This window comes from Homalodisca vitripennis, unplaced genomic scaffold, assembly GCF_021130785.1.
Source record: "Homalodisca vitripennis isolate AUS2020 unplaced genomic scaffold, UT_GWSS_2.1 ScUCBcl_9491;HRSCAF=18006, whole genome shotgun sequence".
Taxonomy (NCBI): domain Eukaryota; kingdom Metazoa; phylum Arthropoda; class Insecta; order Hemiptera; family Cicadellidae; genus Homalodisca; species Homalodisca vitripennis.
The window spans coordinates 3,100-20,776 of record NW_025785600.1 but is presented as its reverse complement, the minus strand read 5'-3'; the positions used below and the strand labels follow the sequence as shown (position 1 = coordinate 20,776).

The window sequence follows — 17,677 nt, the reverse complement described above, 5'->3', positions numbered from 1 at the left end:
AGAAGTAACCCTCTTGTCAAATCTAATGGATTATGGCATTAGTATAATAAGGTCCTGAGCGTAATTAAATTTAAAAAAAACTTCCCTTTCTTAATTCGCTTCCCAATCCACTCCAAAATATTTTGGTAGATTTTTTTTGACATAATTGTTTTAAACTGCAATAAATTTAACTCCCTCCCCACCCCCCGGTTAAATTTAAATAACCCCAGTAAAAAAGGGGGTTTCCTGTTCTTTTTAAACCTGATAATCTTTCAAACCCCTCCCCCCCCTTAGGAACTTCTCTGGTATGAAATACAAACCTTTTTTTCAAACCCCAATGTAGTACCAGATGAAATACAGAGTCTACACAACTTAAACCGAATATGTTTGAAAATTGAAATTTGGTTACAATTTGAATTGTTAGAACCGTGTAATTGCAAGCTCAAATCCCATGGAAAAAATATTTCTTAAGAATGAATTTCCCACAAAACAATATTTTGTCTTACAATTCCTAACAGTTTAAGCCAGAAAATGCCTTTGTTAAATGTCCAAAATTTTGGTTAAAATCAGAAAAATGAAACAAACTATAGTCTACTTTGAACTACGCCTTAAAAATTTAATTTCCCAGGACTTAACCTGATACAGGACTTCCATTATATGCCTGAATTTGGCCAACACTCCACTTAGGGGCCTGGGGGCGTAACTCTCAGCGAGCTGGAAAACGAGTCCTATGTACTATATAGCTGCATTTTGAAACTGGACTCAACTGACACCCAATTATATAACAGGTGGTGTAAATTAAGTCCTGATACACTTAGATATATTCCAAACGGAATGAGATGTCGATGTACAACCTTCACGATACTTATTAAAACTATTTTTATTAAACTATATAAACTAGTCTATTTACTAGGAAACACAATGACATGAATGAAACATCTCCAAGGACAAAAAGTTATAGGCCAATAACCCCTTACATTTTGGGGTGTAAATTTAAGTCCTGATACATCTGGATATATTCCAAACAGATTGAATTAACGATGTACAAACCTTCCCCATCATACTTATTAAAATAATTTTGTAGATTAACATTAAATACACATACATACAGTTGTGAGATAAAAGTATAGATACACTGTTTAGTTTTTGATGGACAAAGATGGAGAGGGATGGAACTCGGGACACCTTTTCTAGGAAATAGGAAGTGAACTTTTTCGTCCATGTTACTACTGATGCCCATTTCCTCCAAAATCGTTATTTTGCGTAAGCGGGGGGGGAGTTGGCTGAAAATTTTTAAATTTGTAGAGACCCATTAACCCTACATCCGGGCGCTAAACGGAGGTTTCCCTCGCCGGGGCAGTGTATTTTTTTATTATTAAAAATAGTTGTACTTTTCTGATTGATGGCAGTTCGTTTCCCGCAGTGTACTTCACAAGCATCTTTCAGGGAAGCGAAACAATAGCTCCCCCGGCTTATCTTTGTCATAAATCTTTCTCAGTATGACTGTCTTTCTTCCGTTCGAGACTGGACGATTCCTCCTGTGACGCGCGCCGATGTTGTGTTTGTAGTGCTTGGACGAAATCTCGTGGTTAGTGAGAGCCGTATTTTGTTTAGTTTTTTATGGAGTAATAATCCCGTGTTGTGAGCTAAATGTGTGACCGGTCGATGTTTTTTTTTTAAGTTTTTACAATATATTTTTATTTGAATTTTTGAAATGGAGAATGATGACGAGAGACTTGTCAGTACAGGTACCCGTGTGCTAGGGAACATTTCACTACTGTTTATGGAGTTGTGAACATTGTCCATTATAATAAACCAGAAGGAAAATGTTTTGAAACTTTTGAAACTTGTTGTAGTATTAAAAAAAAATTTTAGTAAAGAATAAATTTTTATTTCAGGATTAATAATTGACATTAAATTGTATAATAACTCAAGAATTGAAGTAAGTTGTTTTGTGTAAAGAAGTTAAAAAACTAAGTTAATTTCCATATATTATTACAGTAGGTAAAACATTTTTACAATTAATTGCATTATTCCTTAAAATAAATCATTTTGTTACTATACCAATAACATTTTTTAAGATTTTGAATTTCTTATTTGGAAAAATTCATTACATAAGAGAGTAATTTTTATTTAACTTCTAAATATGAATATATTACTTTGTAATTAAATCCGTATGAATATATAAGTCAAATAAAAAACAGTTTAGAAAGGACTTCGATATCCTTTATTCGCTAACCTGGTGGAAACCTCCTGTGAGCGCCTGATGGTGTTTTTTAATTTTAAGCGCCTAATGGAGGGTTAAGTGTGACGCCTTATTTGAAAGGTTTTGATAAAAGATTGAATCAGTGGAAACTAGAAATTTCTATCTCAGCCCAGTTACAAAATGGCAGTTTCATTGAAATTAATTGAGGCCAAAACTATGAAACCATCCACATTTAGGAGTGTAAATGACTTTAATAGACAACCACTTACAAAACTCAAACCTGTTTTACAGTTATTGCCTGCTGCAGGGAAAGCCTCCCTTATTCTTATCCAGTTTTGAAAGAAATCCGGTATCATGTTCAGTTTTTGGTTGGAATTAACAAAGTTGACTTGTTTTTGTGATATTTTATGTTAAAAGCGAGTGTTTAAATTGAACATGGACGTATTTTGATCCAGATGATGCGAGGCTACGGAGACCGGGTGAGATCTTATGATTTGAAATAAGGGATTCATTTAATGACACTAATCCCAAATGAAATTCTGTATCTAAATCAGGAGTTCATAAAAACAATCCAATGTTTCCTGGAAACAGGTATCGTTAAAGGAACCCCCCCCCCAAACCTTGAAAGACTCAAAATCTGGCTACAAACGAAGCATTGTCACTTGATGTTTTATGGTCTATTGTAAAAGATCCTCAAGCCTCAAACAAGAATATTGTTTCTCAAATATTAGTTTTATCTTCAAAACATCAGTTTGTAAAGTTTTACATGGACAGTTGTTATAAAGGCTACAAAATTCGTTTAGTATTATGAGATAAGTGAAGGCGGTTTTGATTGTCAAGTAACATTTTTTGTTACATTATGATGCGGAGAACATTCAATCAATCAATCAATGCAAAATGCTTTATTATTACAATGTTCATCAAGAAAAGTGTAATGGCGTCAAAATACAGAATTGTCTTCATTGCTTCCTTGCTTTACAAAATTAGTAGGTTTTGTGTCCATGGTGGGAAAGACATTTGCCTCCAATGTGTATAGCGATCGTTTCCACCCCAGCCCTCCCTGTAGTTGTCTCTTCAAGTTGTTGGGTGTTCAGGATCTTCAGTGATTCTGGTAGTGCCATTATACAGTTTACGTCCGAATGTACGACGGCTTTCTTGCTGTACTGAGTGTAGTGTGGTGTAAGTGGAAGTATGTAGTCTTTTGCTTCCGTACTCGTGTTGTAGTGGTGGATATTCTCCCCTCGTCTGTAGTCCTGCCTGGTGTGTGGTGGGTAACAACAAGTGTGGATTATAGAGACTTATCACTGTTAGAATTCCTAGTGCTTTGAAAAGATTCTCTACAACTCTCTCGTCTGGTTTTTAGATCAGCAAGTGTTTCTTTATTGCTCTTCTTTTTGTAGGGGGACTAGGATTCTATTTAGGTTTTGTTTGGTTGTGCCTCCCCACACTAATCCCAAACCATAACCTATGTGGGATTCCAATCAAGGCGTGAGTAGGCTGCTTTCGCTATATCGAGTTCCTCAATCCACTTCATTCTTTCTCACAACAAAAACTCACTGATGCCAGCTTCTTGCTCAAATTATTGATACATGAGTAGTCCAGGAAAAGATCAGAGTCTATGGTAACTTCCCAGTAAATTTGGCTTCTTTTTCTACCAAGAGATCAGGAAGTTTTTGGTATCTCGTCCAGATCGCCTAACATAAAGTTTATGACCAGGTTTTTGTCTTTTTTGGATTTATTACCAGGTCGTTTTGGGAGACCGTAGTGAAGTGTTTCTTGCGTTGATGAAGTATTATGTCAGAGTGGAGAGCTCTTCAGCAGCAGTATTGTGTGGTTAGAAGGAGAGTAGTGTCATCGGCATATCATTACAGAGTTTATAATTTATTGGAATTTGGGAAAATCATTGGTAAAAAAGGACAAACAGGAGAAAAGGGGCCCAAAACTGATTGATAATAATACTGATGTAGATGTAATAGATACTTGATGTAGGATGTTGATTATGTAGTATTAAACAAACATTGCTTTCTCAGATTGAATGCAAACTTATTCATGTTAAACGATAACCGTTAACAGACACGATGCTTGTTATTGGGCTGATGTTAAGACCTCATTGGTATTTGGAGAGAGCAACATACCCAGCACCCTGAAAAATTAAACGTTTGGACTTGGCATTGTGAGGGATTCATTTTGTTGAGGGCCCTGTTTTAGTATGATTGGAAATCTTCTATTGCCAAGGACAAATATACCTAGCCAGGAAATGTTATAAAATTTCAGGTTCTACCTGAGGCTATTTAAGGTTAGGGGGCTTACACAAACAAACTTTTGGTAAGTCGAAGATTTTCTTTTTTTTTTTATTGTGGCTTGCTAAGAGCAGGATGGAGGCACCAGCCACATAATGGCAACTGTTGTGTCTGAGTGAAGTATTTAGAGGACAATATTTTTCCAAATCGGCTGGATTGACAGAAGAGGATGGAGTATCAAGTAGGCCACCGAAGATCGCAACAGATCTCTCCTTCACGGGTTGACATACTATTGGTGTGGGATTTATTTTTATTTTTTCATGGAATAACAACGTTCTAATAAACAAAACTCACAAACAGTGGCATTAATAATCTTATGGGACCAGAATAGTAGCGCCGAAATTAACAAAAATCCCGTGTGAATCGCATTGTAATCCCATATTGATTGCCGTTTCAAGTAATTTCTACAATGCGGGCTTGGATAGTTATTGTCAAATTTGCTCCTGGGGCGAAGGTAGCATGATTTTTTTAGACGACATGCTTATATAGAATACTATAAGCATCTGGTTAGATTATTATGGTTTTAGCCGTGTTAATTGCTTTAAACGTTCTAATTTAATTGTAATTATTATCCTAGTAGCTACTGTGAAATCAATCATCTAAAAATTTTTAAACTGCCCTCCAAAAACAGACCATTTAATTTTGAGAGGAAAACAATGGTTTCGCTATATTTGTTTAGCAGAGAAGGGATTGACCTACCAGTCTTTCATTTTTTTTATCTTTGGTTCTCATGTTGAAGGTTGAGCAAGGATCCGATCCCATGCCTTATTATAATTTGATTTAATTTTTCAATGATCATGCCATTTTGTGATTCTGGTTTGAGATAAGAAAGCCTCTAGTTTCTCACTGATTCTCTCTGTGTTATGCAAGACCTTTCTAAATAGCACAGTTAATGTGGCTTTTTTGACATTTATAAAACTGGTTTGCGCCCCCGCTCCCGCCATCCAAAATTCACAGTTTTGGAGAAAATGGGCTAAAAAAAAAGTTATAACATTGACAATTATAAAAATGTCTCACTGTTTCTATTTCGCTAGAAAGCGTTGTTCCCGAGTTTTCCATTCCTCCAATGCTTTTAGTCCATCAAAGAACTAAACAGAGTATAAAATAAATAGTAGAAATAATTATTTAAAAACAAGCACACTTTTATTTACGATATAATTTATTTTTTTGGACGAGAATGACGTTTCAAAACCAAAAGGTGACTTCTCAAATAAATATGTAGTAAACAATTATTTTTATTACAATTGATATTAAAAATGACCCTAGGAATGAGTGGTGAAATGAATATACAACAAACTAGTTTTAGCCAAATTCCTATCGGCGTTGAGGCACGACGCACGACATTGCATGAGAATTCATTCGCTATAGTAGAAATGCACAAATCTTTCTTACAGTGTGAGATCGTCCTTCAATGGATATCTTGGTCATCATGATCACAAACTTCACATTTTTTTTTTCCTTATTAAGTTATGGTTATTCCATTGGGGGGGCATGTGTTTAAGTAATAAAAGTTACAATTTAGTGTTACGGGTAGGTGTCCTCTACCAATGACATGGAATAACCTGAAATCATATATTGTTCACTGAAGTGTTTAACATGAATTACACAGGACAATCTAATTATTTTGTCCTTTTCTCACATCTATAAATATAATATAATTCCTATACACGAATTTTATACTACTTGAGAAATCACTCATGTGATTTCTAACTCAGTTGTGTTCACCCAAGTTTTATTTTATTCTGGCAACTGTCATTTTGTAACGTCTTTGACTACATGATAAGACCGAAATGTAAAAAATAATTCAGCTAATGTTGATACCGCAAATCCATCCGGGATGGTGACATATGTCATTCATGCAAACTCAATGTGTTGCCTATTATACAATTGGAAGCTTCATCATGCTAAAAATTTCAAAAAATTATATAGGTTAATGTGTTTTTGAGAAATCGTCCCGGCGGAAGAGCAGATACATTGACACAAGATCAGAAACATGAAATTTTTTCCAGCCCCTTGAGCTTCATAGGCTTTTGTAAACGGCACAGCCCAATAAAATTTAAAATAATTTTACATCATTTTGGTTTCAGTATTTTGCTTAGCAGCTTTTAACCCATTTTAAGAAAATGTGTTGTTTTGATTATTATTAGCATTATAAGCCCATGTTAGGTCTTACCAATAAAGTTCTATACAATCAGGGTCTGATTTGTTTTGCAGATTGTCGGCAATCTGGAAAGAGATACACACACACAGCCGTAACCCCGGCACCTTCTTGTGGCTCCTCATGTTCCCAAATAAGGTTTCGCAAGCCAATCACGTCAATTCATGCATCGCAACGTGACTGCAGGCCCATAGTACCACCGTCAACCTAGTTTGTAATAACATTCCTGTTTCATCAAGATGATGATCATTCGATGTGTGATCAAAGTTGTTCCAGACACGCAGTCTTTACTGGAACGTCACAGGTACTCAGGGAACCACAGTGTTACTTAAATTTTGTTTTAGAACATTGAGAGCACTAGAATGCAGTCTCATGTATTTTTTTAGTTATATGCTAGTTTGTTGTTTTAATAAGTGTGCAAGTTATAAAGTAGCTGTATAAAGAGAAAAAAGGAATATAGGCAATTATTGTATTTGAAATTGTTTGGTAAATTCAACAGGATATAGATCATGTGATATCCTGTAAAATATTGATACTTAAAATTTTGTTAAATGTAGGAGTTATTATTTTTAATATTGAGTGGTTTAAAAGTACAAAGAACTACTTTTTTAAATATGCATAAAAATATTTTCTTTAAAATATGGGCTTACAATGCATTACATTTACAATATATACAATTTATTTATAGTCTAATGTATTTGTTTATGTTATTGAACAATTTTAACAATACACTACTTTTGAATTTTCATACTTAATAATATCAAAGAATTGTATGTATGTCTTCAATTATTTTAGACCATGCACTACTTTACCCTTGTTTTCACCTTCTTCTGACTCCTTCACTAAGAGAGCCATGGAAAACATTTGTTAATACTTACTTTTGTTTGCAGAGTATTTGTCCTAAATTTTCTTCTAAGTATCAGTACCTTTCTTTCAGTATTACTTTCTTCCAGCAACTTTCAGCCTAGTGCTTTCTTCCATGTTTCACAAATCTTTGCAGGAACCAATTAAAGTCAAATTTTAGTTTTGTGATTCTTGTTGATAACTGTCAGCGGATCATACAATGAAGTAAAGGATTATGGACAAACACATGTAGTGAAGGGCATAGTGGCAATGTATTAAATATTAAAACGTTTAAGAAACAAGATTTATTCTCTAAAACCTGAAATATAACAGCAGTAATAATCATAACAAGACATATTAGATGTTTCATTAATTCAATTCGAGCTGACCTATTTGCCATTAGATAACACCGGACAGTTAGGGTGTCTCCGTAAGTGCCTGAATGCGTCTTCTTAAACTTTTGTTAGAGGAGAGACCATTGACAATAGGTTGATCCAATCTACAAGAGTCATCATGGTCTAACCTAGGGACATCGTGATCAACTTCACCCAGCCTCCTCTGGCAACTTCAGCCTGTTGTTTATACTGTAAATCCAGTAAATGCAAATGGAGCAGGACGCACTTTCCTCTGTAGCAGTGGGTTGCTGCTTGGAATATTCTGATAAGCTGATTCTACCTTTATAAGTATGATTGAATTCAGCTGATCGAATAAAAGTCTCATCAATGGTTTAAAAACGAGGTCGGTTGATTAAAAGAAATGTTTTATCAGCATTTTGATTCACAGCCTTGCTTATCACAGTAGGATAATGAGGTTTCACAAGTGCACTAGGCAAGTGACCAGAGATGATTCCTTCCTGGCAAACAGTGGATTACAAGCTAGAATACCATGAATCCTGCCTCAAAATGTACCATGTATGATTCTTGCTCTTGCTTTATCAGCAGCCAGGATCGATAAGTTATGTGGTTCTTGTATCAGGTTTGTGCTACCATTGGAATGTTGTGAAGTAACAATTTGATGAGTGTCTTCCATGTCAATTTAAATGGAGCTTAAAATAGAACTCTTGAAAGATAATACACTTACGCAAGAAATTTTCACATGGACAATAGATTGTAATCTAAGAATGAGATGATTCAAAAATGTAATGTGAAAGTACTCTCCTACTAAGTACTTTCTTTCTTAATGCCTACATTGCTTCACACACATGTTTGTGATGAAATAATTGCTGGATAATTTTCCGAAGGACTTTCATATCTGCCGCATCAGTTTTGTTAACCCCTGTCAACAGACTCAAACGCCTCATCACGAATTGTAGCATAAAAAAACTACATAGGATGTTAAAAAATTCAGTTACTTTATTTATTCTTGGGCAGGGTGTCCAAAATAGGAATGTTTGGTCCAAACTGTCTTTAAAGCCAAAGCATTATGAACTGTCCTGATGAAGGATTAGTGAGTAACTGACAAATTGCTTTTTTTTTATACGCGCTGTCAGTATGCCGACTTAGTAATTTTGGTTTACTGCATTGAAAACTGTACATTGCTCAGATAGTTGAACTGTTAATTTTAACATCTTTTTCCAGAATTAGTGTACATTTTCTATAAAGTTGGTCTGCCAGAGCCAGGATCATCATTGATGTCTAAACCACTTTTACATATCTTTCTTGCTGATGTAAAGCAGTTTATCATATTAACAGATTAGTTTTTGTATACTACTGCTGTCAAAAATTCAGCTGCAAACACTAAATCTTTTGTTTTTAAGATTACGATTGCCAATAACCAGGTCTCTCAGTTATCTTTGTTGTGTTGCCCTCAATTTTAATGTGGACCAATGTTTTTTTCACGTGTGGTTTCATGAACAGGTGTGAATCCAAAAAATACAGTGCATATTTTCAACATAACTGATACATTTTGTAGAGAAAGAAAAGAATTTATTTTGTTTATTTTATTGCTGTAGTATACAAATAATTAAAATAATGATTTTTTCTGAAATCATAAAAAAGTAGATGTGATACATTGCCTAGCAATGTGTTTGTAAGCCTTGGGACAAAGGGATATTAATCTTATTGAAAAACATATGATTTAAAGAGTACTGCGTTATATTGGCTTTATCTTTTTTAACAGCTTCTGCTACATAAATTTAACAACGGTTCTTGTAAATTTACCAAACATTGTGCATGAGTTTATCTATATCTAATAAGTGTCTTCTCTGTAAAGCATCTTAATTATGATGAATTTGTATATAATGTACATTCCTCCTGTATATACTTCATTTTTAGTATTAAGTTTTTTTTATTTTTACTATTTTGTAAAATTTTAATGATTAAGATTTGTTGGAATTGCTAAGTAGATTGTTATTTTTCATCATGTTTATTCGTTTTAACATATTTCTAAGTATGTTTGACTTTATTTGTGTCGACATGTATTCATTATTTTTTTTATTCATCCGATGAAATATAGTGTTGAGAAACTTATGATGTTTACATGTACAAACATTAATCATTTTGTTATTTATTGGTAATTAATTTTTATCTATAGTTTTTAACATTGTCAAATGTAAGACGATAGTATTCCGGTTAGTACTTTTTATATTGTTGTAAACAAAATATTAACATTTTTTTTTTCTATTAACGGTTATCAAATATAAATACCTTTTCTCACGGGAAATCAAAAGTTTATTGATTTGATTTGTAACTAAAAACTCCCATTTAGTTTAAGTCAAATAATTTATTATAGTATCGTAATAAATTTTTTAATATATAAACATACATTGGCCTTATTTACATGTTGATTGGTGTATATTAACACAAAATTAAATAAGATCTGAAACTGTATATATTTGAGAATAGTTATAAAATAAATTTATTACTGTTGAAGTTACTAATTATTTAAAACTCGATTCTGTTTCAACATGCGCATACCATTTAAATTTACTATACAATTGTAGTACGTAGAGTAACTTTTTTGTTATAAATAAAGTCTTATTTTTATTTATTTTGTAATAAAATCTACATTAAACTACTGTAAATTATAAATAAATCAATACATTTTATAGATTTCTAAGTTTTAAAAAAACATTTATGGTTGCTGTATAATATTATAGCAAATTTAGTGTATAGTTTTATAAATCAAGTGAATACAGTCCTTCAGGTTTGTAAAGATATTGGCTCTTCTTTTACCCATTATCTTGTATTGCTAAACACATTCACCTTGCGGATGACAAAATTACCGGCACAACAGAAAATGCGGGAATTTTTTTTTGTTTTTTACTTACCCAAAACGGAGTCAGGATAGCCCGAAAGGGTTTGTCCAAGGTATCCCGGAAGCTTCGTTGGCCGGAACGGGTGACGTCATGTCCGCGTGTCGAGTCTGCTCGTCATCCGCACCGGGTGCCGGTCCCCGTATTGTACGTGCTCGCAGCGCACTAGGTTTTGGCACAAACACTCGCGAATTACACGTAGATAGTGCATCCAATTACACGTATTGGGGTAGGGTGGCCCACTGGGGGTGGGGAACGCCGCGTTCACCGTCCTAGAACTGTTAGAACTCGACTCATTGTCTTCATCAGATGAAAAACTATCGTCAATAACATTATCCGTCTTTCCTCCATTATGAGTACATACACTTACACAGTCAACAGACACTATAATCCACTCACACAATATCACAAAGCATATACAACAAATGAAAATGGCAAACCGGCGACGAATCGCACCAACTGACTCACCGAAACAGGCACACCTCGCTATGAGTGTTACAGCCTTCCCGGGCAACTGCTCAGCTCACACTGAGGCAATATGAAATTTGGGCACTGTTTGGTCAAATTGTTGAATTTACCTTGTTTTAGAGGTAGAATCTGTTGAATGCTTTGGTAAGTTAATATTGTTGGTAATTGTAATAGTTCTTGTAACTGTTTGTTGTTGTTGATATATGGATCGTGATTATATATTAACTCAGTGATTTGTCGGGTAGTGATAGTGACAGTAAACCCCATTTATTGGAAACCCAGGTTATCCTAAACAACCGAGTAGTAGTGAAAAAGTTTCACTAGCATAAAATCGAGAAGAAGCTACAGAAGCAACAAATAAATTTGGGCATGCGGTTAATCCCAGCATTATATTTACAGCATTCAAAATATTTATTGCAGAGAGCACTTGTTAAAACAGGGACACACAAACAAAATTTGTGAATCCAAATTCCCCTGATTGTAGGGCCCACACTGAACGTGTACTGTATCTTAATAAAAGTACATAATCTCAAAAACTGTTATGTAAATATTGTATTCCTATTTAAAAAATGTTAGTGTTATTTTTTCCACTTTAAACATATTTTTTCCTCTTACGACAAGAAATCTTAGAATAGAAAATTTTACCTACAGTAGTCCTATAAAGGACCTTTGCACTGCTTATGGAGTAACAGGATATTTGGATGGTTAAGGTTAAGAGTAGGGGTCGCCTTCTGTCCAGATTCATGAGGGAAAGTTTAGGGCACTAATCTCAAGTCTTGTCCCCTCGGAAGAAGGAGAAGCTAGCTCTGAACCAGCATCTGCAGTCAAAGCAGGCAGGGGGTGACACACCCTTATGGTCTACACCAACTCCAACAGTCATCTCCCGCAGTAGACTAGACCTATCGAATTACCCTTGTGCCCTAGAATCTCAACATTTGCGGTTAGTGATGTACCGCTCTTGGAAATCCATAAGGAAATCCATCTTGCCCAGATTTAAGTGATGCATCGGTTTTTGCTGTGCCCAATGTAGGTTCAACTGGGAAGGTATAAACCAGCTGGAAGTGAACCCTCCTGAGGAAACACTTTTAAGTTACAACAAATTAAAAAAAATATATATTGTTCCTGAGTATAATGTTTTTTATTTCAATTTGTTAAACCAATTAAAAAAAAGAATAATTATATACATTTATATAATTTTTACATGCCTCAATTACATAATTTTCAATTTTATTGGTCTTACGTTATTCTGTTGCTATACATTTGAATATAAACATTTTTATACCTTTTTCATTTAATTACTATAATAAATAAAAAATTATTATCATTTCCCTGAAGCTCTGCAATACCGCTAACTATAACGTAGCATTTCTCATATATGACTTACAACATAGTTGTTGGGTGAATTTCTTTTTTACTCAATATTTGGCCCTTTAGCATTCAGAGGGTTAAAATCAATTTTCTTTTTTATTGTTATGTACAATTTAAACTAAATAAGTAAAATATATATCTAAAAATAAAATCAAAATACAAACAAGACATATTTCATTTTGTTGTAGGCTTTTTCCCTGAATTTACATTGAATTTATTAAAACTTTCTTTAGTGTAACTCCTAATATGTTAACTTTTATACTGGTTGGTAATGTTATATTAATTATGACCATTACTACAATTATTTTACTCCTATTATAATTTTGAGTTAAAATAAAGTTGAAGTAGTCTAATGAGGAAGTACAGAAACATTTGATACAATGATTTCTATATCAACCAAATCAAATAATATATTGCTTTTCTTATTTGTTTTGAATTTTCCATACACTCCTACACATCTGGGACTGAGAAACTAAGAAAAACAATGTATAAACAAATTTGTTTTAGAACATTATAAAAAAGTATGACCCAAATAATTAGCTAGTTTACAGTTACTACCAAAAAACAGAAAGTAGAGAAACGGATTAGTTAGTAGATTAACCGTTTTACTGGCTAAGAAAGAATAACACAAGATGATTCCTAAACAGACCGTTTACAAGGTATTCTAAGATTATAAAATAAGGCTAAAACTAAACTCTAATTACTGTGATATTGAAACAGGATATTTGGTAGAACATCTGGAAGAAATCAAAACAATATTAACACATTAAATTTATTTATAAATTATGCTTTCAGATTTGTACAATGAGTTAACAGTTTACATGTAAACATATTTAAAAATTTACACATCACATTACTTTGGCATGTAGTAAGTATATAGTTGTAAAAATTTCACTACACTTTTAATACAAATAACTACTTAAACGTTACACTAGTTATATAGTTGCAGGTTAAAACAATAAAGTTAGTGCTTAACTTATTCTCTGGCCAAATATGTATCTCTTCTAAGTATGGGAAAAATGGAGATAAAATTGTTTAAATAAAACATAAAACTCTGTTTAAAGGATCGAGGCCCCTGTTGGTATCCCTCACTGACTCAGCTCTTGCACATGCAGTCACAACCCTAATAGTTGGCATACTCTCTGAATCATTGACTGTACTACTGAACAAATATATAATACCGACATTATAAAAATTTAAAATAAATAACATTATAAAATATGTAATGTTATTTTTTTATTTATAACAAAAATGTAGAGACTCTGTGTATGCATGACTACTGAAAAGTATTTCTTGGAAGACAATACTAAATAATTTATATCAAAAACTGAAAATTTACACTTTGAAAAAATAAAATTATGGCCATAAATAAAAAACACTACCTCATTCATTTACCTGCTACTGTTTTAGTAAGAATTCTTTGAGTCTTTCACAGCTGTCAATCCGTGTAACCCAAGACTCCTCGGTCAGGAGAGTTCATTGTCCCCCACCCATCCCTTTAGTCACTGTCATCATCATTGCGATTCCTGTTCAGTGGCTGTCTGCTCTCTTCGTCAGATCCATAGATTACATCTTCATCCGAGTCATTGATCATCGAGAATGCTGGATTGTCTTTGGTAATCCCAGTTTCTGTAAAATAAACCAGTTGTACAATTATAAATGAACTAATCCCAAGGTCTTATCAATTGTATTTATCTGATTGTAAAACCCATCAGTAAAAATACCAAAATAGATTTGTGTACTTTTTAAAATTTTATTTCAACTAAAGATTCGTTTAAGCATTATAAGAAAAATTTGTGCACATAGAGAGATTTTAATGCTTTCCAGGATAGCAGACTTACATTGTAGTATCTTATAATTTGTTTTCACTACATAAATAAAATCTGTTTTTGTGGGATTCCTCTTTAACAGAGTCAACAATACATTTATAATTTTGTTAGGTACTAGTAGGCATGGACTTTCAAAAGAGAAAATTATCTATAATTCACAGTCATGGGAAGCTAGATACTTCACTAAAAATAAGAGGTGTACAAAACTTTCATATTTGGTGTTGAATATAAATCTCTAATATATTTATTCAATATGAAACAAAAATTATAAAATTTATTGGTTTTGTATATTACCAGTAATATTAGTAACTGGTCCTTCTGTTTTTGTTCCTGTGGCTACTGTAAATATATCTCTCAATGTCAAAAATAACTAATTTAGAGTATCTAAAATAAACTAAATCATTTGAATTCCACACTTCTGCCATCTACTGTAATTGTTAATTAATAATTATACTATAATAAACTATTTGTAGCACAATGCAAATGGTATTTTATTCAAGTAAATAAAACTCTTACATTATAAAGTATTTTATAATGAGAAGTATTTCAGAATATAAATATGCCTATGATTGTGTTATTCTAATATCTAGGCAATATCCATGCCACGTTTCATCAAAATCTGTCTACTACTTTTGTGTAATTGAAGTATCAAACACTCAAACATTATTCTTCACAACTTTCACATTTATAAACACAGGATTACACTCCTTGGAGAGATTTAAAAATCTTTAACATGGGTTCTAAATTAATTCTACTGTTTTCCTTCCCTCATATTCTGGAGAATTGATCATGTAAAACTCTCATATAGAGGAGCAATAATAACAGTCATCTCTATGTGTAAATCTGGTTAAAACATTGTACTATATTGTAGAGAATTTAATAAGTTTCATAGTTCAATATCTGCCTGGTATTATACTTAATAAAAATTACATTTCAACTTTAATTTATATTTTTAAAGACATTTAAAATCGTACTCAACTTTACAACAATTTATTGGCAGCAATAAAATAATAGAGTGCTAGCAGTTCGGTGCTGTATAATCCACCTACTTCACTCAATGTGGACACAACTGAAGAGGTTATGTACAAGAAATCCTCTAGTGCAAAAATATGCTGAAAAACTCACCAAAGATGGTCTTTTTGCTGGGGGAGTAGACGTAAGCCATTGTATACAGGTAAAAGTTGAGGAGGACCGTAGCAGTGCCATGAACTGCGCAGAGCTCGCATAGTTTGTTGAAAGGTCGGCCACAAAATTGTCTTCCAGCACACCCAGACCGAACCTGGATACTGTGATGGACATGCTGATAGACAGCACGATTAGCATCAGCAGGGTTACAAACTTGAGCCGCATATCTGTAAAAGATTTCACGTTTTTGTTCAATTTAATTATTGTAAATTAATTATTCCTACAAAAAGTCTTAAACCTTCAATTATTTTTTGTATAGTAATTCCTCTTTATTATAAGTAACTACCTTTTATCATGTTCAAAATGCAACAGAAAACAGAAATTATTTTGTGAGAAACCCATGGGTAGTACTGTATCATGTTCCCTAAATGTTATCTTTTCAAATGAGTTTGGAATATTTTCGAAGAAAAATTTAGTTTAATTAATTAGGAATGGCATATTTGTATACTTGGACTGTTTGACTTGTAATCAGTTTTTGCTTGTCAATTAGGGTTTCCTCGTAAACTCATCCAAGATAGCATATTAAATATAATTTAATTACTTCAGCTGGTATAATCAGGTGTCAAAATCAGCAAAAAATATTGCCTGAACAATGGATGTTAACCCTTTGCCCTCGGTAGTGCCTTTTAAGGGTTGTCCTCTTCAGATTGAATGGCCTCTCAGCTAGACAAATTTTCTCATGTTTTGTTCTCTCAGGTCGTATGGCCAGCACTGCTGGCCATGGCGGCTTCTTTGTCAGCTCGACGGCAAAGTTACGTTCACCAATCTACCAGGTCGGAAGCTATTTTGTGTTTTAAAGCGTGTTTGTTCATGAATGTGGTTTTTTAATTATTTTTAAACCCCATATATTCATGTAAATGGTTAGATTGTAATTTGTTTAAAAAGTTAAAACATACTGAATTTTCATGGTGTGGTTTTATTTATTATAAAACATAATATAGTAAATTTATTTGAGTAAGATAAAAACAGGAAACTTTTCAATGCTTTATTTAAAACAATTTTTAAATTATAAAATAGCCCTGAAACATTACTTGAACTTATTCATTGTTAAAATTAATTTCCCCTTGAAATTCTTGCAGTGAAGAGACATTAGTTAAATGTAGACAATTAGTAAAAAAAAGTTTCAATCAATAAAGTACCATATGTAGACACACACTTTGAGATCAAATACTAAATATTTCATTCTTACTTCGCAATCGATACTGAGTGTGTTTCTTTGCTTTTTTATTTTAATAAAAACCGTTTTATTTTAACTGGTTTCATAACAACAGCAGTATTTTAATTTGCTCTAAACTTAAAATCATCAAATTACAAGGTTTTATATTATAGTAATAACTAAGATAAGAAAACATGTATTAACATAAAAGACAGAAATATGACTGTTAAAAAATCCAACTTTGGAGGAAATAAATCAGTCTTTAAAATTTGTCTTGGTACGGCATTTTTCAAAGCAAGCTCCAGGACAGTCCTGGCTTAGCGTCACAAGTGTTACAGAAGAATTTGGTACGTCTTCGAACGCCTGCTCCAGTTCGGTCGCTACACACAGCGCAGTCCTTTGTTTTTCTTTCTTCAAGGGGATACATTATGTGTAGTTTGCCATTCAGTCTCTGTTCATCACTAATATTTGAGGGTCAAAGTCTTTTGTTTGTATTTCGAACTTCACCTACTAACTGTTTAACTAATTGTTTTTTTAAATTTTCTTTGGGTCACCTTCTCGCCTTGTGTTTTATTACTGTTAAAAAAAATGAAGGAATTGATAATCCCTGTTTTTCTAAATAAATCCAAAAAAGATTTTATCCTCCCACGAATTTTTATGGATTATTTTGAAAAAAGGGATATGATGATATATACATGGTCTGTTTAGGTCTTACTCGCTTCCTCCATTAAAGGATCTCCATTGTAATTTACGTACAACGGTTGGCTTTTGTACAGATTTCCACTACTCCACCTTTCATTCCACCCACGTTTTACTGTTTGCGTGGATGTATCGTTTACAAAGTGAGTCGACATAGTCAACTTCTATTCGGTTGTTCAATTTCCAAAGGAAGAAGGGGGAAAATTTGTCTCTTCAGAAAGGCTATTGATCTC

The 17,677-nt window shown here is 33.2% G+C and overlaps 1 protein-coding gene across 1 annotated transcript; it reads right to left on the bottom strand.

Annotated features, from left to right (window-relative positions):
* Positions 1–13,916: 13,916 nt before the first annotated feature.
* On the bottom strand, positions 13,917–15,587 carry LOC124374662 (transmembrane protein 181-like). Its single transcript, XM_046832838.1, has 2 exons — positions 15,530–15,587; positions 13,917–14,204 (listed from the first exon to the last, which is right to left on the bottom strand). The coding sequence occupies exons 1-2, from the start codon at positions 15,567–15,569 to the stop codon at positions 14,074–14,076; spliced, it is 171 nt and encodes a 56-aa protein (XP_046688794.1). The 5' UTR covers positions 15,570–15,587; the 3' UTR covers positions 13,917–14,073.
* Between the last annotated feature and the right edge of the window lie 2,090 nt (positions 15,588–17,677).